We start from the raw sequence: 25,629 nt of genomic DNA, 5'->3' as shown, positions 1-25,629 counted from the left end.
ACTTTTGAAAATTACCCTACATTTTAATAACAAAAAGAGAACTTGAGATGCTTTAATAATGTGCATTTTTTTTTCAAGAGAGGGATTTTCTATTTGACACTGACAAAGAATTAATTGTAAGCACGTATTATGTGCTATGGATTTCATAACACAGGCACAGACCAACACAAAGATACCTGTGTACACACATTCAGACTTTTTATCCTTTTTATCTAACCTGCTCTCTAGAAGAATGTAATGACCTTGAAAGAGGAAGAAACAAAAATGAAACCATGCTGAAAAACTTTTATCTTTTTATTATTGGTGCCTTTACATTAATACTGCTGTTTTGTGCTGAGAAAACCAATCTGTTACACATAAGGTAACTGTAATATACAACATAGAAATGCAGTCTAAGTTAATTACAACAAGGAGCTACAAAAAAAATTCGTAGGAAAGAAGTCACCTAACATTGCAACTGTGCTTGCAACAAATCACTCCCTTACTGCAGGACTATGCACATTGTGAACCATGGTTATTTACATGTCCCTTACGACCGTTAACAACAGAAGGGCTAAAATCAGTCTAAAAAGTTCCAGAACGTCACTATATACTGTACAATCCTCAAAAATAATTTATTACACTGTTTCTAAAAAAAGGTACTAATTTTGCTTTGATTTCTTTTGTTTTCTGGTGTTTTCTGGAGTGCACAACATGTGCAAAATTTTGCCTAACAGTCTAAAAACTCAAGAACTGAACCACGAACCACAATCACAGAGACGAAGTGGTGGAGTCCAGAACTTCCCTCCCGTTGCAGACGGTGGGTACATACATACTGGCAGAGGCTGAAAGAGAAAGAGAGGGGAAAATCAACTCACTTCAGGACAGCAAAAAATGACAACACGCAGGACTAGAATTTATGTTGATCTGGACCATCTCACCCAATTTAGCCTAATGAAAAGTCACTCTACATGCCCGTGTCAGCAGCGGAGCTGATGGAGGTGCTGCTTGCCTCTCTACATGGCAATTCAGACCTGAGGCTGAAGCATCCTCTGGAGAAACCCGATTTCACTTTGCTGACCACTGGGAACACGCAGGGTGATTATGCTTCTACAAGCAGTGTTGGAGTAAAATACATGTGGGGTTTTTTTTTGATGATTCTGCACCAGTGGGTCTCACTTTATAGCACTTTGCATGGTAGTGTGAATTAGTACAGATAGAGTGGTGCTAAGATATCTCAGTAGAATTACAAGGTGAGTCTTTGGATTGTATTTTATTGGCAAGAAATACTAAAGTCTGATCCTTTGGGTTTTCAGATAATTGGAGTGGACATTCATGTAAGTAAAATATATGTAGCTTTAAATCCACCTCTGCATATTAGAACTCTGTGTTGATCTACTTTTTAATTAATAAAAATAAGAATTCTAATTAGATGTTGGATGAAGTGAAGAAATTTTTGAATAATGGAATTTAAAAGCAAGATTATTTCTCACCTAATCCCAGAATAATGTCTACCTGTGATACGCTTCATTTCTAGGAGCTCTGGATCAGGATTCAATATGCATTCAGAGATGAGGGCCAGATTCTGATAAACTTGTTTGCATTGTATAACATTTTATACATCAGCTTTTCATTGCTCCAGTGATATTAGATGGCAATTGAATGAGTACCAGAATCTGCTTCTAAACCTACTTTTATTTTGACTGTAGAATATATTACCCCATTCTGCTAAAGTCTTGTGGATTTTAATTTAAAAGCAAGCTGGTTTGTCCATCTTTGTTAAAATTATTCACTGGGCATCAAGAATGTGTTTTCAGATGCTCTGTGACATGTTTGCTCACAGTATCACAAAGCTGTTTTTTGAAAGATACATTAGGTTAATGGTAACAGTGACCCAGAGAAATGTGATGCCTTCATCAAAGAAAACACAAGGCAAGCAATGACTTAGTAAACTCAATCACCCAGTGTAAAAAGCAATTTATTCAGCTGACAAGGGCATGCTCAATCTTTCAGATCTGATGCTGGCTACACTCTCAGTTGCAGACTGGTTTGTTAAAGATGATCAGCATTATTTTTAGAACAAATAATTCTTTCTTCAAATCGGCTACTATTTCTAATTCTTTCATTGACTGAACAAATATTTCATTTAAAACAGAATTGCTTTAAAAAGAGAAATTTAAAGCCATCTCTTGGACTAACTTATACTCAGAGGGCAGGACATATTCCTGATAAATAGGAGATCCAAGAATGAGCCCCTCTTCTGGATTAGGTGATGCAGTTTGATCACAAATGTGTGTTTTGAGTCACAGACGTGCAAGCATTTTAGGTAGAAGGCCACAGAGTATCATGTTTCTGGTTTGTGAAAATTAACTATCAGGTCTTGTGTTCTGTTTTTCACTGGGTATAACATGGCAGCACATTGAGCTGAATTCTTTATTATTGTTGTTACTTTTATTTCTACTTTTTGTTGGAAAGCAGAAAAATCAGTTCTGTTCAGGAAACCTGATTCAAATCCCTGTCCAACTGCAATATGGCTACAGGCAAAAGCATTTTTTCCCCATGAACATCAGTCACTTATCCAGTACTTTTTTAGCCTCTGGGTTTTTTTGAAGTCCAACACATTGATGAACATGAATAGCTCAAATACTATGGTAACTGGGTCAGGAGGATATCAAAATTGGACAGAAATATACAGTGGTAGACAAGAGAGTAGTGGCCTTGCCTTTTGAATTCCCAGGCTTTCTCCACAGTACATACCCCTCTGGTGCTGGGATGCAGTTATTAACTCTGCTTGGTGGAGTAAAGAGTTCACACCAAGTGAACCAAGTCTCTCCTTAGATAGTACAAAAGATCTTGCTTTTCATTACAGACCTCAGCAGTGTTAATCACTGACCCTGCAGGGTTCTGAGTGTCCTGTAGAAGCAGCCAAGGGGTTTCTGAAATATTGCAGGATATGCAAGAGACACTTCACCTTTATTTTGCCTTTAGTTGAGACCAAGGGCAAATGTATGACATCACCAGAAGTTGTGATTTGGCTCCAGTTCATGCTTTTGATCTCCTCTTTTCTGGCTGTCCCTCATTTTGCTTAGACCATCCAAGGAAAAGAACCAGAGGTACAACACGAGCCAGCACTGCTGTGGTCACCTTGCAACATTCCTACAGAGCCAGGAATGGGCAGATCCTGACGTGTTGTCAGTGTGTCTCTCAGAATCATAGAATCATAGAATATCCTGAGTTGAAAGGGACCCATAAGGATCAGTGAGTCCAGTTGTTGGCTCTGCACAGGACAACTCCAAAAATAACATCATGTGCCTGAGAGTGTTGTCTCCTCTACTCGTGCTCATAACTGGATAACCATGAGTTAATCATATATCAAAGCCATATACCAGGGTTGGTTGGAGCAGGGCTTGGGAAAATAAATTCAGAGAGAAAAAATGTACCAGTCTGGCTATAAACAGTAGCTTCAATTCTCTTTCTGATCCATCTGGAGGACACCTGGAGGAGCTGAAGTGTGTGTGAAGCTCTCCACATGGACATAACTTGGAAGAACGATATCTTCTGTGTGTAAAAGCGTAGCCTTATCATCTAGGCACTTAAAATCATTCCTGAGCTCCCTGGGAAGTTTTATGAGTGCTGAAATCCATAAAATAGGCCTTAAGAAAACTGGGGAACATCCCAATGGGGGAAACACTGCAGGGGAAGCAGAACTTATGCAGCACCCTCCCAAATGGGAATTTTCAGATTCAAGTAAGTGTGTACAGATATACACATTTCAAAACACGTATACCTAGGTACATACCCTGCCTCTATTCATCTTAAATCTATATTCTTTTTTTAGTCCAGCCTTCAGCTATCAAAATGATCAAAGCTCGGTGCCTCTAAAACAAGTTTCCTTGCTGAGCAGTCAAGTATTCACCTCTGCTTGATTTCTGCAGAGCGTGTAGCAAAGAAGAGTTGTGTTCAAATGACTGCATGAGGTGCTCAGTTTAACTCTCATGACCCCTATTACACTACAGCTTATACAGCTGACCATTTCCTCAGGCTCTCCCTCCACTGCTCAGTTTAGGGATGTCATTGTGGCACTCAGAGCTAACACAGACTACCCAAGAGCATCATGAGTGTCGCTTACCTTTTCTCATAGTTTTTGACCAGTTTTCATGGTTCAGGGAACTCTGTTAAGAACTGTCTGTGTGTCACTTGCTGTTCATGACTCACTATGCTCATGGAATTAATTATCAATGGAGTGAAGAGGTGGTGGCAACCCTGAGATGCAATGAACATGGGAGTCCATGGAAACAGGAAAAACATAGTCCATTCAAGCAACTTGGGTACTCCTGACCTCTAGAGCTCTGATAATGAATGAGAACTGGCTTTTTAAAGTTACTAGAATGCCCTGGAGCTAATTATTATCAGTCTGATATTAAGAAGTTTCTGAATGATGAAAATATCATCAAGACCAAAATAAAAACAAGCTGACAGCCCCAGGACCAATGAGAGGAATATTTTAGACATAAAATAGAATCAATTTGGATGGCAACCTTTTTGGAGTTCTATAAATGACTAAACAGTTAGGAAAAATAATAGAAATTTATTTAAAATAATCTACAAATAAATGGAAGGAAGTAAGGGAAAATTTTTCATCTTGAAAATATTGGTATTTTGATAGAGACTAAATTCTCAGTATTATTTTCCCAAATAATTCTACTAGATGGAAACCATAGGGCTTTTTTCATTTTATGTGATGTACCTTTTAGCTCTAATTCCGTGTCTTTCTATGGTTCAAAAAGTTCAACAAGACATACCATATTCAACTAAGTGTAGTGAGTGAAAGCACATGACTGGAACCACCTTTCTAAACAATGAAGCAATAAGAGATTCTAAGTCTGGATTTTTATGCTTTTCTTAATGTTTTAAAGCTGTTCACAAACCTGAAAACGCAGGTTTTAATGCGAAGATGTGCACTGAGGATGTCTCTCAGTTGCATGCATGCTTGCATACACGTGTTATCCAGCCGTTAAAACAGAAATATCAAATTCCAAAACACAATCCAGAATCCAGTACAAAGTATTTATGAATCAAAATGGTTTCTGATTAAGCTTATTCCATAGCATGACATTATTTTCCTCCCTCACAAGGGAGGAAAATAATCTCATGGGACCAAGCTTCTAAGGATTTTGGGAATCCATTGGTCCTTTGGGAGTGTTCACTACTTTGGGTACATGAGGCCATCTCATTAAATTTTCCAAAACAGCAAGGGACATTTGCCCTCAGGTGCCAGGGCTGGATGCAGCTCTGACTCTGATGGGATGGAGAACATGTAGAGCCACATGGCTGCTCTTTTGTTAAGGGACCCTGAACATTCACTCACAGTGCAGTTTGGGATGGGAGAGCCAGAGATGGTTGGGATCCCTTTACCTCCTAATCCCTGCCATAGTGGTAAACAGCAGGGTTCCAAGTTACTTCCATGTTCTGTCTGAAATCTGAAGCGCCAAAGGTTTTGAGCCAATTTTGAAATTTAGGTGACACTCAAAACCTCAGTCTAGTTTGGTGTAAACTTCCTAGCAAGCCTTGTTCTGTGCCCCCCTTTTTCTCCCTTTCTTATTCCCTTCCTCTTTATAGTTGCAGTGTGTTTTCAATTAGAATTCCAGGATAGGCATGCTGTCCACAGAGCTCTGTGAACAAGGTGCTGTGTGCTCCCATCTTTGACTTGTTAAGCTAATTAAGCTAGATTAAAAAAGAAAACCAAAACAAAAAAAACCCCAAAACCCAAACAAATATACAGATGACCTATTTAAGTCCAAAAAAATCTCTGAGCAGCTCACCCAGATAAGAAGCAACAGCCTCAAAACAAAATCACAAGTGTGAATCTGCTTGCAATGAAGAGAGTAAAGATGAAGGAAAGGAGGGAAGTAGAGCAGATGAGCTGTCCTTGCAAAAGAACACTGATTGCTTCCCCTGGCTGTGGCACTAACAAAGGGTACTGATCATGCTCTGCATACAGATGCCATTTATGGCATCCCTTGGATGCGTCTGCTGCAGACTTGGTGCCTTTCCTTTACAATGCAGGTGATGAGCCATTGAGACCATGCTGCGTTGTGGCCCAGGTCCTGTCAGCATGTCACTTTGACAGGAATACTCCAAGGCAATCTGTTCCTGTCACAGCTGCCAGGGTGACAGTGAACCACAGGGTCTATTTGCTTTGTGCAACAGGCTGGAGTCAGAGCCCGCCAAAAACTTTCTGTTGACTTCAGTGAGCTTCAGAGCAGGCTCTGAGCTGCCTCCCATGGGAGGGGGATGAATTTTTCTCTCCAAACACATAGAAACTGATCCTTTCACAGGGTACAAAGTTCAGTCTATAAAGATCTTTCTGTTGCTGGTAACAGACCTATTTTGCCTTTACCCAAACTCACCACAACCCCGCATTCTTATAGAAAAGTGACAGTTTTGTTACTTACACTGGGAGTAAGTTGTCCCGGTCCCACTGACACTGAACCTGTTGAGATGGAGTCTGTGAGTGACCACGTTCTTCTGGGGCTGGAAAAGGATGATGTGCACCTTGGGTGCAAACAAGCAGCCCAGTACAACGAAGCCGCTCAGACTCACCGAGATGCACATGGTGGTGGTTTGCACCTAGGACAGAGAGGGCACAAAGCACTGTGTTTCAGAATGGAAAGCTCTGAAATGCAGAATACTAGAGACATTATCACACAACAGCAAGAACCATGATCCTGGGGGTTTGCATCCTTTCTTCCACAATCCTAGGATTGTACGAGTGAGGCATGTGGTGCTGTGTCTTTGCATATCAGGGGGAGATTGACTGTGTTCTCCCTCTGTTTAATACAGAATGGATAGTTCTGCACTCTTTCTCTCATACCCTTGATTTCTAACTTGAGGGAACCTTCTGTAATGCCTTTCATGCAATATCTGAACAATGCTGGTTGCAGTGAGAACCAGTTCACACATACCATATGTCACGTGGGTTTATATTAGGTGTCTCATGCAAAGTATCTATCTGAAAACCACTTTAGTCTCCAGTCTCAGTCCTAAGCAGAGAATTTGAGTAATCCCTTGCAGAAATATAGGTGTAATTTGGAGTAAACATAATAGCTAGTGATGGTTGTCAGACTGGGCCTGAGAGGTGTCTTAACTCTGAGACATCAGTTTTTGAGCTAAGAAATGAATTGTTTGTAAGGCTGTAGGATTTTAGAGTAGTTGCTTCAAGGCATTTGTTAGTGTAGCTTTGATGGTGCTGTCTATCTTTCATCCTTTTTATTCAATAGTATGACTAGGTGACAGTTTACAGCCTCATTTTCAGTTTATACTCTTTTCTTCCAAGCAGATTCCTTAATTAAGATGTTGAATTAAACTGCTTTAAACTCTACTGCTTAATTTGAATGATTATACATCCACAGCTCATTTTTCCTTAGTTACACTGCTGTAGTTCTTGGGGATTAGCCTTCATCCATGGGAATGCTTCTCGTATCTCCTTGTCAGAAATAATTGGTGCAAATTAAAAAATAGAGTAGGGAATGGACTTTGTTGCTTTATATATATACTGAGCACGATTGGTGTTTTGTCATCAATGAGTATAATTAATGTGATCATTTAATAATCACTCTTTACACAACGTGGATTTGGCAAGCACTGTGAAAAGGTACTCAGCTTTCATGGGGTGAGTGAACATGGAAGATCCTATAGAGGCTGCATGAGAAAGGAACACCTTAGTTATATTTTCTCCTTCACTTCTCTGCATTTTGTTCATGGAGCTATGCTGTCAGGTGGGTATTGAACTGGGCACTGTACAGATAAGACAAGGGGAGTTTTCTTATAAAACAAGAATAAATGAAGCTACCTTTATTTTCACTAGTTTGAAGGTAAGTTCTCTTCACTATCAAAGCCCTCCTCCCCACCCTGCTTTCCTAGGGTTTGTGCCTCCTGGAGCAGCTCAGCTGTGCTGGCATAATTACACACTCAATCAATTAAATGATTTGGGTTAAAAATAGCTCCCTCCCACAGGGTTCCTTTTAATCCAGGTCACTCCAGTGGTTCAGTGTTTAACCTGGCCTCACAGACAGGACTGGTGTGCTGGGGGGTGGAGGAAATCGTGCTAGACCATGTGTTATGCTGAGGCACGTGGAGAACAGGGAGCTGATTCAGGACAGCCAGCACAGCTTCACCAAGGGTAAGTCCTGCCTGACCAACCCAGTGGCCTTCTATGATATAGTGACTGATGAGTGGACAAAGGGAGGGCCATTTATCTGGACTTCTGTTATGCCTTTGACACAGTCCCCCTCAACATCCTTCTCTCTAAATTGGAGAGATATGGATTTGATGAGTGGAGTGTTAGATGAATAAGAAATTGGTTGGATGGTCACATCCAGGGGGATGGTGGTGGTGATCCAGGGTCAAAGGCTCAGAGTCCCAATGGACATCAGAGGCAAGTGGTGTCCATCTGGGGTCTGTATTGGGACCAGTGTTATTTAATATCTTCATTAATGATGTAGATGAAGGGATTGAATGTGTCCTCAGCAAGTTTGCTCATGAGTGGTGCAGTTGACACACCTGAAGGATGGGATGCTATCCAGAGGGAGCCGGGCAAGCTTGAGAAGTGGACCCATAGTATGGTTTAACAAGACCAAATGCAAGGTGCTGCACCTGGGCTGGGGGAATCCCTGGTATCAATACAGGTTGAGGGATGAGCAGATCAAGAACAGCCCTGCTGAGAAGGACTTAAGGGTGCTGGTGGGTGAGAGGCTGGACATGACCCAGCAATGTGCACTTGCAGCCCAGGAAGGCAATTGCATCAAAAGCAGCATGGCCAGCAGGTTGAGGGAAGTGATTCTGCCCCTGTACTCTGCTCTGGTGAGACCCTACTGCAGTGCTGCATCCAGGTCTGGGACCTCCAACAAAAGAAAGACATGTACCTGTTGGAACAAGTCCAGAAGAGGGCCACTTGGTTGATCAGAGAGCTGGATAAGCTCTCCTATGAACACAGGTTGAAAGAGTTGGAGTTCTTCAGCATGGAGAAGAGAAGGCTCCAGGGAGACCTTAAAGCACCTTCCAGTACCTAAAAGGTGCCCACAGGAGAGCTGGAGAGGGACTTTTCACAAGGGAATGTAGTGATAGGACAAGGAGGAACGGCCTTAAGCTGAAGGGTAGATATAGGTTAGACTTTAGGAAGAAATTCTGTACTATGATGGTGGTAAGACACTGGAACAGGTTACCCAGAGGAGCTGGGGACTCCCCATTCCTGGAGGTGTTCAAGACCAGGCTGGATGTGACTCCAGATAAACGGGTGTCCTTGCCTGTGGCAGGGGGCTGAAGCTAGATGATCTCTAAGGTTCCTTCCAACTCAAGTCATTCTATGATTCTATTCTATGAAACACACAATTTGCCTGAGACAATTGTCCATGCGTTTCCTAAATTCTGTCAGGCTTGGTCCTGGGATGACTTCTCTGGGGAGGAGCTTGTTACAGTGCCCAACCACCTTCTGGGTGAAGACCCTAATATCCAGCCTAAACCTCTCCTGACACATCTTCGTGGTGAAGGCTGGAAGTCTGTGACCTGTGGCAGCAGGCAGATTGCTCCTGCTTTACTGGCAGATCTGCAGTTAGAGCATGGGTCAGTACCCTGGTCGCAGGGTGAGGAGGGGAGCTGTGCTGCGTGTGAGAGAGCAGTGGGACCAAGTGGAGCTCTGCCTGGCAGTGGGGTTTGAGCCAGCTGATAGATTATGGATCAGGATTAGCAGACAGACCAAAGCGAACAACATTGTGGTGGGTGTCTACTATAGACCACATAATCAGGAAGAAGTAGAAGAGGCATTATTAAGATAACTGGAAGAAACTTCCTGTTTGCAGGCTCTGATTTTCTTCAGGCAGTTCTCACTGTAATACTGACTGGAGGGACAACACAGAAGGGCAGAAGCAATGTAGAGAGGCAGAGAAAGCTCTGGCTGCTGCAACCAGGAAATGGCGGAATTCAGAATTCCAAGAGAAGAAAGCCAGACACAAAGACAAAAAGTCCAGAGAAGTTTGAATTGTTCAGGCAACTTCTTGGAAGAATACCATGGGATACAGCCCTGGAGAGTAGAGGGGTCAAGGAAACCCCTTTTTCAAGAATCACGTCATCCAAGCTTAACAATGGCTAGTGGCCCATCCCAATGGGCAGGAAATCAAGTAAATGTTTCCGGGTGTTTGCGTGGATGAGCAATGGCTGCCAATAGTCGGTATGGATTTACACAGGGAAAATTGTTTAACCACCCTGACAGACTTCTACAGTGAAATGACCAGCTTGGTGGATGGTGAGCGAAATTGGATACACTTTGTCTTTAGTAAGGTTTTTAACAGTCTCCTATGACATCTTTGTTGACAATCTGATGAAGTACAGACTAGATAAGTGGACAGTGAGGGGGAACGAAAACTGGTTGAACTGCTGGGATCAAAGGATTGAGATCAGTATCACAAAGTCCATTATTCATTTAGGAGCAGAGTAAGCAGATAGGGCATATTCAGCCTAAAATAAATGTTTTTGTCTTTTGTGGGTTTTGATTCCTTGTGGGAGATGTAGAATTCAGAGCTGTGCACTGGTGCTTTTTGACACCCACAGAGGTGGGTCACTAGTTGTCCTAGGGATTGATATTAAGACCAATGCAGCTTAAAACCTTCATTAACAATCTGGATGCAAATAGCAGGTGTATTTGCTGCAATCCCAACATAGCTAATGTGCTGTCTAGTACCTGTCATATAGGGTTCATAGAGTGACATTTCTGCTTCAGTATTGGTAGGAATGAATCCTATGTTGAACTACTTTTTTTTTGTTCTTTAAATACTGTGGTGAGTTCAACAACAAATCTCTGGATAAATTCCCAAGAACTCCCCCTTTTTTTTCAGAAAGGTGAGTCCTAACTGATGTTTGTGCTTCACGATGAAATCTCAAGCCATCCAGCATTAATTATTTTATTGCTGCTATTATGTTTCTAAGGTTGTTTACTGGGGATGCTACCAGAACTGGGCCACACTAGGATGGCACAAGTTGATTCAGAGTCAACATATGACACTGCATGGAAAATAAATATGGGTTTTTCAAAGGCACCCCAGAAGTGCAGACTTGTCGTGAAAGTATCAAAAAGGTGTTAAAAGCATTTTCTGCTGATTTTGTAGGACTTGAGTTGGCTTATTTGGAATCTTGAATTTAAATTAAATGCCTACAAGTGGTTTTGAAAACTCCACTCAGGACATAAGGCTGTAAAATTCTGCTTGAACAATCAAGTCATGCTCCTCTTGACCATTACTGTCTGTGCTGTCCACTCATGTGACTGTCTGCACTGATATTTCCCTTCTTCTGTCTGTCTTCCTGATTGCTTTGGGTGTCCAGAGCTGTTCCCTAGTGCCTTTCTTAAACTTTTCCTTCATTAGTTTCAATCCATTACTCGCTATTCTAACTTCTCCTGAGACTGAATAATCCCCTCCTCTCTTTTTGTTGCCTTGAAATTATTTATAGTCGTGATCACGTCTCCCTGGGTTTACTCTTGTCTAGACTAAATATATTTAGCTCTTTTACTGTCACTCTGCGTGTCCTACTGCGTCATTTCTTATCTATCTATGTTTTCTCGAGGATTTCAGTACCTTTCCTAAGCTGAGAAAAGTAGTACTAAATATATTGTTCCAGGGTGTTCACACCAAAATTAAGTTAAATGACATTATTAGCTCCACAGTTTTATATGCTATTTCATGTACACACTAATAGCAGTAATACCCACCTAAGCTAATCTACCTTTCTTCTGGGCAGAATGTTGAACTAATTCCCTGTAAACTGCTGTAACAGCCAACTCCTGCACTCATTTCTCACATCATAATAACTGTGAGATTTCCAGTGGAGCAGATCTGAATTTTTTTCTCAGACAATTTCCTTCTGTTCAAAAATATGATTTTATTGAACTTGAAGCTTTGCAACACTATGTGACAATTTAAACAGTTTAATGTTTTTAGAGTTTGTTGGTGTAGGCTGTCCAATATTTTATGCTCAGTGAGGTATGTGTTTTACAAAGTGTAGAAAGAATAAAAAGTTCTATCTTTAAGAATAACGTTTGTTGGATTTTTTTTTTACCGACCTTCTTTAATAGGAAATTTTAAAATTCTATCCTTATATTTTTTACTTGGAAGAAAATATCATGTTTCAATAGCAGATTCATTTGCAGAAGGAGACTATCTAGCTCAGATTTTATTTTAAGGCCCATTTCTGCCAAATAACTCATTATGACTCATTCCAGCTCATGATCTACTAGGTTTTTCTGTTAGGACTATGATGTCAGATACTCATGAACCTATATGAATACTTAATCCATACTCTATGCTTCTGTCACGATCAGACTGATAGTACTAATCCTTTCCAGCTCTAACTGTACACGCTCTTTTTGAAATGAGACCATCTTTCTCAGAAGTAAGCCAAAATCTGCTAACATTGAAAGAGAACTTTTTTGCAATGGATCCAGGGGACAAAAGAACTGAAAGAATCTTTTAGTGAATGATGACACGATCTTCTAAAGTGATGCATATGATTTATGGAAACAGATATCCAAAGACTTACTCTGTAGTCACTGGATGTCACATAAAATATAGGGAGAAAGGCCAGCCAAATGATGCACGTTGTGTACATTGTGAAACCGATAAACTTGGCTTCGTTGAAGTTCTCTGGACATTTCCTTGTTTTGAAGGCATATACAGTGCATAAGACTACGAGGATTACATCATATGTTAAGGAGATTAACATACTGGAATCCTTGACATTGCATTTCAGTATGACAGTCTCTCTCTTCTCGGGAACAGTGTAGCGCCTGGTGCCTGGGGCCTCCAAGATGAGCCACACGGACACCACCACAACCTGGACCAAAATGAGACTCAGGCAGATGAAGACCTGAGAACTGGGGCTGATGAACTTAGGCCTTTGAGCACCATTCTTTACACCATCGAATATTCTGGCTATGCAGTTCGTTTTTGTTAGAAGGGCAGAGTAGCAGACGGCAAAGGAACTTCCCAACCCCAAACGACGGAGGGTGCAGATGGCTGGAGAAGGCTTGGCTATGAAGAAGAAAGTCATGCTGTAAGACAGGAAGACCCCAAAGAGCAAAATGTAGCACAGTTCACGGCCAGAGGCTTTGACCAGGGGGGTGTTGTTGTGCTTGATGAACACCCCAATAACCATGAAAGTACAAATAAAGCCTAGGCATGCAATGGTAACAGGACCTATTGCCCAAGCATCTTCCCACTTGATGTAGTCTTCCGGTAGGTCGTAACAGCCAGTCAGGTCAGCTGTGGGCCATTTTCCAGGCCCGCAGTCTGCACAAGTGAATTCATCAGCCAGGTACTCATAGGTTTCACAGGGAATGCAAATCCAACAGCAGACATCTCCTGGTTGCATATTCTTCATCTCGTTAGGAGCGCAGGGGTCGCTGCACTGGGAGACAGGAACAGAGCTCCTGGACCACTGGATAGAGTCTACCTCAAGTGACAAAGTTTCTGCCCACTGACCAACCTTCACGTAGGAGTATTTGTCTCCAGTGTACTGGAAATTGAACACGTTGTATCGTCCTATCCCATCTCCATAGGCGTCAAATTTGACCATACTGTCTGGATCATTGGGAGGGTTAAAGGGAGCTGTGGGGAAAAAAACAAACAAACAAACAAAAAATTGTCAGAGAATGTTATTATCAAAGCTGCATCTGACTTTTTTTTTCAACCCTTTGTCAACACAGGCACCTGACAGCTCAAAGAACCCAGCTGTCAACAGGTAAGTCAAGAGGTCTGTATTTGCCTCAGTTTTGAACTTGGAGGCAAAAAGAGCTCAGATAGTACAACTCTATTTCACTTTACTGTATGAGATATATTTGTAAATGTAAGATGACCAATGTCCTTACTGTTTTTTGTCCTGGATACAAATCAATTCTCCAGTTATTTCCCCCAGTATGCAACCACTGTTACCTTTCACATTTTCTCTTGAATGAAAGAAGTCTGCTTCTAACTGAAACTCAACATTATTTGGTGAAACTTGGCTGCCATGATATAAGAAAATTTAAATGGTCAGATCAATAAATGCTGTTTTGAGGCCAACAGTCTGGAATACAGTTGAATAGAGAATTCATTTTGAGGATGATGGAGAAGTAACTATGAAGTCCTCAACAATTTCTTACTATGTCTTTTCACTTCTCCCTGTGTAGTAGGAAGTTTTGCATCCCTTCTATTTTGTTTCAATTTCACCAGTTTCTGATATTTCTTGTCTGGCCTGAGGTTCCCAGCACATGCTGCTTTGGTCCTGTATTTTGTTTGGGGAATAGACGAAAAAACCACAAACTGTATCTGTGACCTTCTGTGAAATCAATATTGTAACACTTCCAACTGGTAAGCTCTGGAGAGTTTTGTTTTTCCTCCAGCTGAGGCTTATGCAGGGAATGAAGAAATATTAAAAATGTAGGAGGAAATTGCATTTACCATGTGATTTATTGGCCATTTGCTGCAGCATCAAAGGTGAAAGGCTTTATAGGCAGGAAGTGAAAGGGGTTTTTTTGCCACTGATGAGCAATAAAGGTGATTTTAGTCCCCAGTGTTTTTGGTTACAGAAGTAGTTCCACTGTCATTGCTGGAATAAATCTCTTTCCCTGCCTCTGTGCCCATGCTGTGCTTGAGCATGAGCAATATCGTATAAGGGTGTAATATCTTCCTCCACTTCAATTTCCAGATACTTTGGATTTCTTGTGGTAGATTTATTTAGCTTCTTTAAAGCATTCAGGACAAATTCTTTCACCTTTATTCCTGCAGTGTTACCTTATTTTGCAATATACTGGCTCAGGTCAGTAAAAGGGACACTGGATTTTGGCACAGAATCCCCAGATGGAGTGTTGAAATGTAACCTGCATCTCCTCAGGTGCTGCACTTGGAGTGCATTTCTTTCCCAACTTTCTGCTTATTGTAGAGCAAGACTGGAATATAATTTAACCCACCTATACTCTCTTCTGGGTTTGACTCAAGACTGCTTGTTCTTATCCCTGCTCACTCCTGCACCTTACCACCTCACCTGCATCAGCTCCAGTGGTGGACAGCCTTGGTTTGCAGGATTACAGAATCGCAGGATTACAGAATGATTTAGGAAGGAAGGGAACATTGATGGGGTCATCTGGTCCAACCTCCCTGTTCAAGCAGGATCATCCTAGAGCATATGGCACAGGATTGAGACCAGACAGCTCTTGAATATCTCCAGTGAGGGAGACATCACAGTCTCTCTGGGCAACCTGTTTTGGTGCGTGGTCACCTGCACATAAAAGAAGTTTTCTTTCTCATGTTCAGGTGTTCCAGTTTCTGCCCATTGCCTCTCATCTCATTGCTTGGCACCACTGAGAAGTGCCTGGCTCCCTTCAGATACTGATATAAATTGATGAGGTCCCCTCTCAGTTGTGTACAACTTCTAAAGGCTGAATAGGCCCAGCTCCCTCAGCCTTTCTATATAAGACAGATGATGCAGTCCTCTTATCATCTTTGTAGTCCTCTACTGGACTTGCCCCAGGAGCTCCATGTCTTTCTTGTATGGTACAGATTAGGACGGGGTAGTCCAGGAATTTGTAAGAGGTTTATTTTATCTTTTTCTACACTGTTGGCATCTAGTTGTACTACTCTGCAGTCCAACAAGACTTCTGAGTGCACAAAATTTAAAAGCAGCATAATATTCTTCCAAATGGCCAGCCCTCCTGGAAATTACATGCTCTAAATTAAACAGCTAGCTAAATTCAAAATATAGGTCAACAAGAAGAATATTAAGCAGCTTCCCTTCTCTTCCTCCTCCTCCTCACGCACAGGCATGCAAGCTGTCTCATCCAGGAGCAGCATTAAAACAAAATCATAATGCAGCACTTAACAGCTCTTCAATAATGTGTTGTCATTGCCAGTGTCTTATTTCATTATTCATGACACTCATATAGATTGTAGAAGCTGTTAACACAGCAGCCCAGCTTTAAGAGCCAATTTATTCACTTTGGTGTTATCCAGGCTAGCTCCTGAGGTGGGCTGAGAGCCTGTGACTGCTACTGGCACCAGTGGAGCTGCAGGTAAGCAAGACAAACTGCAAACTGGTTGTTTGGCATCATAACTCGAAGGGCACAAATACCCCAGTGTAAGTTACCTTACGGTCTGAAATACCAGCACTTTTCATGAAAGAATTCCCTCCGTGTGACATGTTTAACAACTTAGTTCTGATAGAATATTTATCATTTAAACAGAGCAAAGTATTTTCCTTAGACTTTGCAGGTAGGTACAGAAGGCAGAGCAGGTAATCTCACATATAATTAGCTTGAAGCTCATGTATATTTGCCTTTCATGGGGCCGTTCTCATGCTACAAGTATAAACAAAAGACTTTTGTATGACAATATGTTTTAAGTTGACCAAAGCTTGTAGCTTGAAACATTCATTTTTAGTGGCTGCTGATAGAGGAAAATAAATCACCCTCTATCAGATGGAAAGGATGAAATCATTAAACCAAACAGTGATGTATTTAATTATAGTATGGTAAGCCAAAGCCTACAAATGAGCCGACTGGGTGGCAGCAATTAATATATCCACTGATTACATACAAAATCACTAAGGCATTTTAATGTATCATTTATCAACATATTCTAGATGCTGTAGGATCACTTTCAAAAAGTAATGTTTTCAGAAAATATGATGTAATATTCACCATAAAAGTAAGAGACGCTTATAGGCAAGAATGGAATACCACAAAAAAGCAGGACTTTATTTTTAGTGTAAAAAATGATAATTTTTACAAATTGCTTTTCCCAGATATGATGTCAGTCTATGTCATAATTCAGTCTGCAAATTTTCTCCAGTTACATTTCAGTTTTGAGAGGAAACCTACAGTCTTTACAGCAGGTATTTCTGGCAGGTCTTTTTCAGAGTTGTAGCTAAGCTATTTTAGATTCATCCCTTGGGAGAGAAGAGACAAGAGTCTCTGGATCTATCCACCTGTTAGCTTAGAAGCTATCTGAGTGACAATACAAACTTTGTCTCCTTTGAGAAGTGTCTTTGAATCTTGCTCTTGCCTTGCACTTCATGAAATGAATTATCCCTATGTAAAGCAGTTATCCGAGAAAAATTTTGGAAAACAAGTTATCAAGGAAAAGAAAAGATAATTAGAAGTGACTTAAAGACAAACCAATGATGCTTTGTGCTCCAGCTTGCAGCAGTTCAGCAGTGAAGATGTCACAGCAGTGATGTTTATGAGCGCAGAAGTGCAGAAGACAGAAACCTATGGAGCCCTGGTGCAGGCAGCCACCTCTGTCAGCTCACTGGAGATATCCTACTGGAGGAGAGGATGCCAGTGTGCAAGTGGAGGACAAACTCCTTCAGCTTCAGATAAGAGAGAAATCACTACAGATTTATGGCTGTCTTTGTAGTAGATATGGATAAGAACATAAAATAACATCATAGTTTTTACGTAGTGAATTATATAACTTGTTTCCATCTTCCTACAGCTGCATCAATTTTTCCAGAAGTCAGGTAACTTGTGAATATGTGCTTATGTGCTGTTGGAAGCAGGGGAGTTGCTTTCATTTAAAAATCTTTATTATTTTTGGTGTGAGTGATGTACAGCTCTTGGTGACATGAAAAATTTCAGAAAGAAAGTTCTGAAGGGGGGGGGTATTTTTTTTCGAGGGTAAAACCATTATTTGAAGAGGTTGTACCAGAAGTATTTTTAAAATGCTTCTAAATCTGCACATTGCCTCAGTTGGGTGAAAAATACTCCAGGATTTTTTAACCAGGAATGAGTAGATGAGGAAAACAAAGCCGTTTAAAACCTAAGTAGGCACTGGGAAACTTTAAGAGATCAAGCAGCCTAGGAAAAGATGAGTGTCATTTTAACTGGCTTGGAATCAGACTGGGTTTTGTTTGTCAGCATCTTTGGGCCAGAAAGGATATTTTGCATAGAGTCTTGCATGCATGTGTCACAGAGCTGAATGTACAGATGTTGTCTTATAGAAAACATCATCAGTAACACTTCCTGGCAGGGATGATGACAGATAAGCCTACATCTGAGAACATCTTTCATTTCCATAAAACACACATCTGTTCTTTGTTTGCTGAGTGTATTCTTTCAAAACAAGGTACAGATCACTACCTAGGAGACAATTCATTAACAGCAAGGCTTGTTGAAAGCACTGGAGTTTTTCAGCTTAGCAGTTTGCAAATCTAGGAGGTTTCATGGGGTTCAAAAAGAGATGTAAAAAGAACTATCTTGAGCACAACAGGTACCTTCTTCCACATCTTGTTGGCCCCAAAGACTTTCAGCCCAAGAGACTATAAGGAGATCAAGATTAAATGGAAATGTGAATGTGAAGGGGGAACAGGCTAGAGTTTCTGAAAAGTTGAGTAAAACCTCCTTAGTCTCACTAGATGGTGCTGCAAAAACTCTGAACTTCTGATTTAAGACTGAAAAACAAGACATTTGTTTATGTAACAGAAAAATATAGTTATTTTTTAATCCCCCCTACTCCTTCCTGTTACATATCCTGGGTAATGCCTTTTTAAAACACTGAAAGGAAGAACCTTTGTAATAATTTTGCAGGATATGGTGTGTTTGTCCAACAGGCTCATCTGCGTGTATGATGCCTTATCTTGAAAAGTGTATCAGAAAAGACCCTGAGAATGCACATATCTTTTCATTCTCTTTTCTTTTTAGCTAGATATGGCTTGTTGAGATCAAAGTGACTTATTTCTGCTTGGCTGAACATTGACCTGATGCACCCACTCCTGTTTCTATCTCAGCATAATGCAGTTGGTTTCATACCTGATTGACAGAAGGCACGTTGAAATTTGGCAATTTAAAAGTTAGTACAGGGAAAGCTCAGAGTGAAGTGTCACTGGTTCGTACCTCTCCATAATTAATGAATAATGAATAGGCTTAAAATATCAGTTTCCACAGAGACAAGTAGTCACTTTTAACCTCTGCACCACCATTTCTGGATGTGTTTGGGTCATATGCAGCATTGCTTCTTCTCATTTAAGAAGGGAATGAGACTGATTAGTCTTCTACAAATGTAGTTTTCCTATCTATGCCTACAGATTTTCCATTCAGGTCCGTGGTTTCTCTCTTAGGTTAGATGCTTGCTGTAGGGAATTTTAACACCCCCCCGCCAGCATTTGCAGTGGTCAGAAACAGAAATGTTTCTCCAGGCCTAGTTGCAAAGATCTATCACATGTCACAGACATTTGTAGGTAATTTAGTTATGCCAAGCTTGCATCCTACAAAAGAGAATGGATACTTCTAGGGTTCACCTTAAAGAGGTACCTAGGATAGCCCAGCTAAACTGTACCTGCTCTTTTTCTGCTGACTATAATGGTTGTGACTAGCTAAAATACATCCATGATATATCTATCTGCAGTCAGGTGAGATGAATATCACCAATATCTGGAACAGAAAGACTCACAGCTGGAGCACCAAGTGATAGCAGCTTGTGCAAGCTCTCTGCAGTCCACCTGTGAAAGGGTGTCTCTTGCAAGCTGTCCACACAGGCTGCTGTGGAGGCTGTTGCAGAGCATTCCTGGGAACATTGGAAAACAAGCCAAGAAGGGTCTGAAAGATTGGAAGAATTCATTCAGCTTGTCACTATCCTCAGCCTGGCTGAGCACAGAACTCCCCAGCTACCTTTCCTGTGAAATGCTTGCCTCAAGCATCATGTTTTACATTTTCAGGTATATGTTGTCCTCTTGCTTGTGTGGCCCTTAAGCATATGTGTGGTCTTTAGAACTGGGGAAGAATTAACTAGGTGCTAAGTTACAAACTTTCACCAAGGAAATTATGAAATTGCCTTTTTTTTTTTTTAAGGAAATTTAAGGAATTAAAAAAAGAATTTCTTCCTTTTTAAAGCATTTGGATTTTGAGACATGGTAGGTAAAAAGCAGGTAAGAATTCTGCAGTCATTACATTTCTCCTTAAAAATACAAAACATCTCCCCTGATATTAAGAATATTTCTTGGAGTTGTTTTGCAAAGTTTGCACCAGTGCAACTTTAAAATAAAACAAACACTCATGGAAAAGCGTCCAAGGTGTTTTTCTTTTCTGCTGGGTTGATAATTGATATGAATGATTTGTGAGATTCCAACACAGCAAAGCGTTTCAATTGATACTGTTCTTTTAATTTAAGATTATCCACTTAAAGAAATGGTTGGTACAAGAGGTAAAATGCGTGTAATGTAATTCATACCAGCAATCAACTTGCAATTACAAAGGAAATTAAACCATGACTTCAAACTGCCTAACTCCTCCCTCAGGCCAACTAGTTAGTTATTTTGTAAACAGAAGCAAAGGGAACCCATTCCCATTATGAAGAATTATGGCCACTGTTAGGGTGACAACACACGCTCAGGAATTGGAACTGTAAGTTCTGGGCTGGCCTTTGGTAGCTCCTGAAATATTTTGGTCTGAGGAAAAAATGTGTTGGCTGGTGAGTTATCTGTCAGTTACTGAACACTAACATTACTGTCAGAGCTGGAGATTTTGGTTGGGACTTTCTGTCAGTTCAGGGTTTATGAGTTTCCTGTGTCCAATTTGAATTTCTGTTGAGGGACATTCCTGTTTAACCTCAAAGCTGGGAACTGGTGCCATACCTTACTCTTCTCTTCCCAGTACATCTGAGGAACAGCTGAAAGAGATTGAAGCTGTGTTTTAATTTTGCTAAAATTCACTTTTGGACTAAATGAGGGACTTGGTTATATCACAGGAGCATCACTCTTTCCCTTTTTGGAGGCACCATTCCATGATGTGCTAATTCCACCCCCAGACTGCATATCTAGCTGTCTAAGGAAGTGTTAAATACCTAATAATATTTTTGTCCTTCTTTGTCAGCCTGAAGGAAATTCGAATAGATTCAGTTATTAAGATATTAAAGGAAATTGGTTAAAACATTCTTTTCTCTGTGGGGACTTGAGGATTAGAGAGGTGTTTCTAGACACAGCTCTGAATAATTTAGTTAGATAGTTTGCCCTTAGAGATCAGAACCAAATGAACCATGAAATAGACCCTCTGGCTGTTATTTCCTAATTGATGTGATATGAAGACACTCCCAAATCAGGTGGACTGACATGGATTTAATGACTTATACTGCAATATTATTATTTAGTAGTAGTAATGTTGTAGCTGTTACATTCCAAGATTCCAGAAATTTCAAGTGCATATGAAATGTAGTATTTCTTATAGACTAGTCTACAGATGGGAGAAGTGCACAAGCTTTCAGGCACAAGGTCACTCCATTAGGTCATCAGAAACATTGTTCAATAAATTTGACCTTCATTTATTTTGAAGGAACAGCTCGGCTCAGAGTCTAGTATATCAGGTTTTTATTTCCTCCTGGAAACAAAATTTCGCTTTGCAAACAGCCTCATTACTATCCATTTGCAGAGTAATTGCTGAAAGCTTTTTGTTCTCTTCTTTAAAAGTATGTAGTTTAGAAACACAAGGGCTGATTGAGATGCAAGACAAGATATGACAAAGGGATGTTATGCCAAAAACCTCTGTTTTTTCCAGATACGTGGGCAACCTAATAAAGGTATTGCCTCTTCCTACGTATCTTATGACTCTATGCTATTATTTTTGTTAAGGAGCTACTGAAAACTCTCAGCAATCACCCTACAAATTGCTAATAATGAGGTAATTTGCAAAATGAAATTGTATTTGCAGTAGGAAAATAAAAGCATAAGTAGTGAATTCTAAAGAGAACATCTATTTGAAATAACTGAAGCTCAAATTTATTGAACATTTTGCAGAAAAAAAAGGAGTTGTAAAATGCCTCAGAGCTGGAATAAAGAAACACTGCTATGGTGAAACACAGGAACCTTTATGCTCAGACATATGCAGCTCAGTTACAGCATTTGCCTCATCTGACATAATGTTGGTGGAGGACAAAGAACACTTAGAGTTCAGCTGGAAATGTAAATGTTTCACACATCTCATGGTGTAAGATTCTGGAGTAGATCAGTTTTCTCTCTGAATATAATATGTGAATGAAAAAAAGTGGCCTATATTTCTTTAACTCAAACTTAATTAGTATCTATATTGGGAATGCAGTTTTCTTGCAGAGCTCCTATAATCAAGTGGAGAGAAATAGGCACTGCCAAGGGTGGGCTCTGGCTAACGTGAGCTGCCATCAGGAGGGTGAGTAGCTTCCTCCATTGATAGTTCTCCAGTTATTGTATTACAAAGTGTATCAAAGAAAGCTGGGTGGCTTGAATTTTGGCCACGGAAGGTGAAATCAACCCAATGTTTTCAATAAGGCTCACTACACACAATGAGTGTGCTCATCTTCCTTTGTAGAGGTTTGATTTTATTTTTTCTCATTTCCTTATAATAAGGCGGTGGTTGAAAATGCACATCTACTGAAACTGCAAGTTACGTCAGTATTCAGTAGAGTATATCTTGTGTCTGGCCAAATCTCGAGTCAGCCAGTCAAGAGGTGAAAGTGGGCTTCTCATAACAATGAATTTCAGTAAAAAGATAGTGAGGTAAAGGATAAGAACTCTTGGCTTTTAAGGCTATTCATGCATATTACACACCAACTGCAAAGGTAGCACGTCACCTCTCCCAGTATCATCAGTGTTCATTGGCATGCCTTATGCTACAACATGCAAGCTGCATGTGCCATTAATACTTGCAAATTCTCCTACACAGGAAGAAAAGATAAAGCTGAAAGCACAGACTCATTTCTGCTAATGTTTTGCTCCACTGAATCAGTTCAGCAACAGCAACAGCAATCACTGGACCTCAGGGAAAAATGTAAAAAGGAAATGTTGATTTATTTGCCTGTTTTATGGTGGAAGCAGAGACACACTGATAGGCTTTGACTGATAAAGTGTTTCAGAGATCTAGAAAGGACATCAACAGCACTGCCGCAAACCTTCCTCTGACTTGAGATAATTTCTTCTCCAAAGAGCCTTTAAAGATGGGGTTTTTATTCTTTCAGTTACTGGAGCATTAACTAGCCATTAGCTATTTATTCAAGTAGATACACAAATGCAGTAGAGGAAGTCTAACAAACTTTTTCAGCACATTTCCATCAGTTCCCAATAGCAGCTTCATACAGTGTTTTATCAGCCACTGTCTGGTGGAGACTTGTCCTGGAACAACAGGCCAATCTTTGACACAAAACTTATCACTTGGAGCAGTGATCAGCTTCTCCATTCATCAGGACAACAGAGAAATGTCATGCAAAAATTCTATTTTTTCAGAAACCATAGGCAAAATTTATTTATCAGGGCACATGGTGTATAGTTATTTATGTCAAGGGAAGGAAGCATAAGAACACAACCTTTGGCTGTTACAGACAACGTCATTGCTGCTTAGGCTACAAGAGAGTCCAGCAACCCTACTCCATACACTTCTGCATGTGATCAAGCATGTCCTACTGTTTGGAGCAAATTTAAGACCTATTGTAAAAGATAAAGGGCGACAAAGAAGCTGTCCCCACAGGAAGAGAGCAAGAGAGTTCTGTAGCAGAAGCACAGGAAGATGCTTGAGGCTCCAGAGCTGTACACAATCAGCTACTGATCACTACAGAAATTTAACCTTGGGAAGAAGGGATGATTATTTTTAGGGCATAATCAATATAAAGAAGAGCCTGTATGCAGCATATGCAAAACATCCAGTATATGGTAAAAAGACAAAAGTGATAATAAGAAGGTACAATGCCAGTAATGGCCTTTGCGAGTAAAAGAACAAAGGCAAAATTGAGAGAAGAATCACTCTGGGACTGTCCCCTGGTTGTGGATGCTGGAACTCATCAGTGCTGCTACCTCAACACCAGGAGGTTCTCACTTCCCTTTGGTGTGGGAAGGTTGCTGCTTTTGGATTTGCTGTTCACTTTTTACAAATGCAAACTCAACAATCATATACCAAGTTACTATCTTAGAATTGGGTTCAATAAATCTAAAGAACAGTTGAGTGAGTGCTGTTGTGACTGTGTATGTGTGTGTGTGCGGGCCTGTGTGTGTCTTTCAATCCAAACTTCCTATAAAACAGTGTGGTTGATACTGGGTCACAGAGTCATTGTGATATCAGATGTAGCCCTTAGGAATCACATTCCACCCTGAAAATCCGTATTTTCTCAGAGTTACATGGGATTTCTGTGGCACATACATTCTGTGTGAGGACTTAGTTCAAGGCTGTGCTTCTCTTAGCGTTCTCACACAGCTTCCCTGTTTCCTCTGAGAATGGTAAAATTCCTTCCCTGGATAAAACTATGGGGTTTTCTTAGCTAAGCCTCATATTTCAGCCCAAAGAGTGGTAAATATTGAATATATACAAAGGAATTGCTGCATTAGCTTATTCCATTAAATTATCTGGAATCTGTGTATAGCCTCAAATAGAAAAATGTACTGCATGAAACCTGTATTGAATTGAGGAGCAATTGCACATATGCTTTTAAAAAATGAATATCTCTCAGCCTTCAGAAATGTTTTTGAATTTCTTCTCTAGGAAACATGCTAGATATACATGTATCATTAATCTAGAAGAGATGAGATGATTAATTTATTGCCAAGTAGAAAGATGGGCAGAACTGTAGGAGATGAAGTGCAGATACAAGACTGAGGGGACAAGGGCCTTCAGAGTGTGTGGTTCAACAACCTCTGCTTTTGATGTACTGGGTGTTTGCAACCACCATTGCCATATCCACTGCTTCTGGCTCTGAGCTCTTCTTCCCAGGCACTCAGGAAAGAGTGAGTTTTTGTGTGGAGACCCTACAAACCAAATTATTGATCTTGGTAATTTCTTTATGAAACATGCTTAACTTTAAGGATTTATATTTGGAGACACTGTAATTTCTGGCTTAGTGCTGAACCCCTTTGCATCCCAGCAGTGAGCAGGTGAGTTGTCCATGGCTGGAGCAAGAGGTGAGAAAGCAAATCAAAGGATTGCTCCTGTGCCTGAGCCATGCTACAGCTAGGATTTTGTGAACACTTCTGTTAGAAGTTTCTCTGCTTCTGATACCCCTCTGCATGAATATGTGTGCTGTTCCCTGTGCCTTGAAGAATTTTAGTATTCTTTGTCTTCACTTGTTATATGCTCAGACAAATATACTTTCATGACAGGAAGAAGGAAACAAAAGGAAATGACTCACCCAGATAACAGAAATGAAATATATTTTTCTATTATATTCTATATCTGCTAACAAAATAACCATAAATGGTGCAGTGATGCCAAAGAAGACATTCTCTGAGATGCTTTTAGAGGTGTTTAGAAACGTGGATCTGACAGATAAGGAAATGAAAGAAAGTCAAACACATTTTTCTGCCAGGTCCATCCAGTTTACAGTTGATGGGAATTGTGTAGAAGGTCAGTTTGTGAAGAATATGCATATGCAAAAGGAGTTTCTGCTCTGTGAAAATATAGACCTGATTGCTTTTTGAAGAACAGAAAAAATTTTGGGAAAAATATTTTAGTGGAAAAATTTAAACACGGCTGTTTTGAGTTTGGGTTGAGTTTCTTTCTCCCTTTTAGATAGAAAGAGATTTCAATCACTGAGGATTTTTTCCTGCACTGTGAATCAGAAACAGGCAAGACAAGCTTGAAGGGAACAGTTCGGGCTTCACAGAAAGCTGAAACAGATTCACAAGCTCATC

General features: G+C 40.4%; 1 protein-coding gene across 4 annotated transcripts in view; it reads right to left on the bottom strand.

The window, feature by feature from the left end:
- Nucleotides 1-276: 276 nt before the first annotated feature.
- GRM3 (glutamate metabotropic receptor 3) overlaps nucleotides 277-25,629 on the bottom strand; it is a 104,212-nt gene continuing 78,859 nt past the window's right edge. For all 4 annotated transcript variants that reach the window (XM_027679485.1, XM_027679489.1, XM_027679488.1 and 1 more), the window contains 3 exons: nucleotides 12,565-13,631; nucleotides 6,435-6,609; nucleotides 277-824 (listed from right to left, as the gene is read on the bottom strand). In XM_027679485.1, coding sequence (XP_027535286.1) covers nucleotides 751-824; nucleotides 6,435-6,609; nucleotides 12,565-13,631 — 1,316 coding nt within the window. In that variant the 3' untranslated portion in view covers nucleotides 277-750. The remainder of the gene's footprint in view (nucleotides 825-6,434; nucleotides 6,610-12,564; nucleotides 13,632-25,629) is intronic.

The sequence above is a fragment of the Neopelma chrysocephalum genome, unplaced genomic scaffold (genome assembly GCF_003984885.1).
Source record: "Neopelma chrysocephalum unplaced genomic scaffold, ASM398488v2 Primary Assembly neopelma1_45, whole genome shotgun sequence".
NCBI lineage: Eukaryota > Metazoa > Chordata > Aves > Passeriformes > Pipridae > Neopelma > Neopelma chrysocephalum.
This window is presented reverse-complemented; position numbering and strand designations above follow the sequence as displayed.